This window comes from Meleagris gallopavo, chromosome Z (genome assembly GCF_000146605.3).
Source record: "Meleagris gallopavo isolate NT-WF06-2002-E0010 breed Aviagen turkey brand Nicholas breeding stock chromosome Z, Turkey_5.1, whole genome shotgun sequence".
NCBI classification, from domain to species: Eukaryota; Metazoa; Chordata; class Aves; order Galliformes; family Phasianidae; genus Meleagris; species Meleagris gallopavo.
The window spans coordinates 29,295,857-29,296,941 of NC_015041.2; the positions used below are offsets into that span (position 1 = coordinate 29,295,857).

The window sequence follows — 1,085 nt, forward strand, 5'->3', positions numbered from 1 at the left end:
AAAAAATAAAATGGAAACCAACATAGGGCAATTTGCTTCTTCCTCAAGTTCTATCTGCTTCATTGTTGTCAGCCTTATTCCACTTTCTTTCAGAACAGATTTTCAATACAATTTCTAAGTATACACAGACCTATAATTAAATGTCATTCTAGGAGAAAGAAAAACTTACTCACACCACTTCGGGTAGGATTTGTTTCTCTACTGAGAAGGAAGAAGTACATGGTATAGTTACAGGTTGAATAGCTTAAACAAACGTGAAAGTAACATATCCTGTCAGAAGAGATAAATTCAGGAGATGATACACTACTGAACACTGCAGTTTTACAATACACAACATTCAGATAAGTCATTCAGTTGCTGCTGAATGAAACATGAACCAATGAAAGAAACAGGGCCTCAGGTATAAAGGACTTACGTCTCATGGGTGCCAAAGAAGAAAATAGGCATTTTATTTGTTGGAGGTTTTACTGCTCCATCAGGAACTTCATCCACCTAAAGAAAAGACAAACTACAATTAAACTCAGGCAACAGTTGATAACAGTCTAAAGGGAAATACTTAAAAATGCTAAGCACTTAAAAAAAAAAAGTAACGATGCTACAGAGAAATAAAGTAGGTCTTGAGGACAGTATGTTAGTAGTCAGTAAGAAGTGACAAGTGACAACACTTCTCATTTTACAGCAACACTTTCCTTTTTTTTTTTATTTTTAAGGAGAGGCGTGATGAGCTGGCTACAGGTAAAAGCAGCAATCCATTCAAAAAACAATTTCTCCTTCACTATAATGCACAGTGACACTTCCTACCTGTAAGCTGATAACTTGTCCAAGGAAACAGTCACGAATTCTTAACCAAGCATCTTAGCTAAATTGTTCATAATTAGCCTAATTTACAAGTTCATGCCTATTAGCATGCCCTGGAGCAGCCACAGGATTTGCCACGGCACTCCAAGGGGGCGTTAAGGAAGGGAGAAAGGACCGGACAACTTCGCACTTACGTTCAGTTTCTCCTAGGAAAAGCTACAGAAATACCCGACTTCAGTACTAAAGAGTAACCCTACCACAATTTGGTGTTCTCCTTTGGTAAAAAA

The 1,085-nt window shown here is 37.5% G+C and overlaps 1 protein-coding gene across 3 annotated transcripts in view; it reads right to left on the reverse strand.

The window, feature by feature from the left end:
* PSIP1 (PC4 and SFRS1 interacting protein 1) overlaps positions 1 to 512 on the reverse strand; it is a 35,556-nt gene extending 35,044 nt beyond the window's left edge. For all 3 annotated transcript variants that reach the window (XR_002109903.2, XM_010725673.2, XM_019610478.2), the window contains exon 1: positions 416 to 512. Coding sequence is in view for 2 of the 3 variants with exons in the window: in XM_010725673.2 (XP_010723975.1) it covers positions 416 to 447 (32 nt within the window). In the remaining variant the exon portion in view is untranslated. The remainder of the gene's footprint in view (positions 1 to 415) is intronic.
* Between the last annotated feature and the right edge of the window lie 573 nt (positions 513 to 1,085).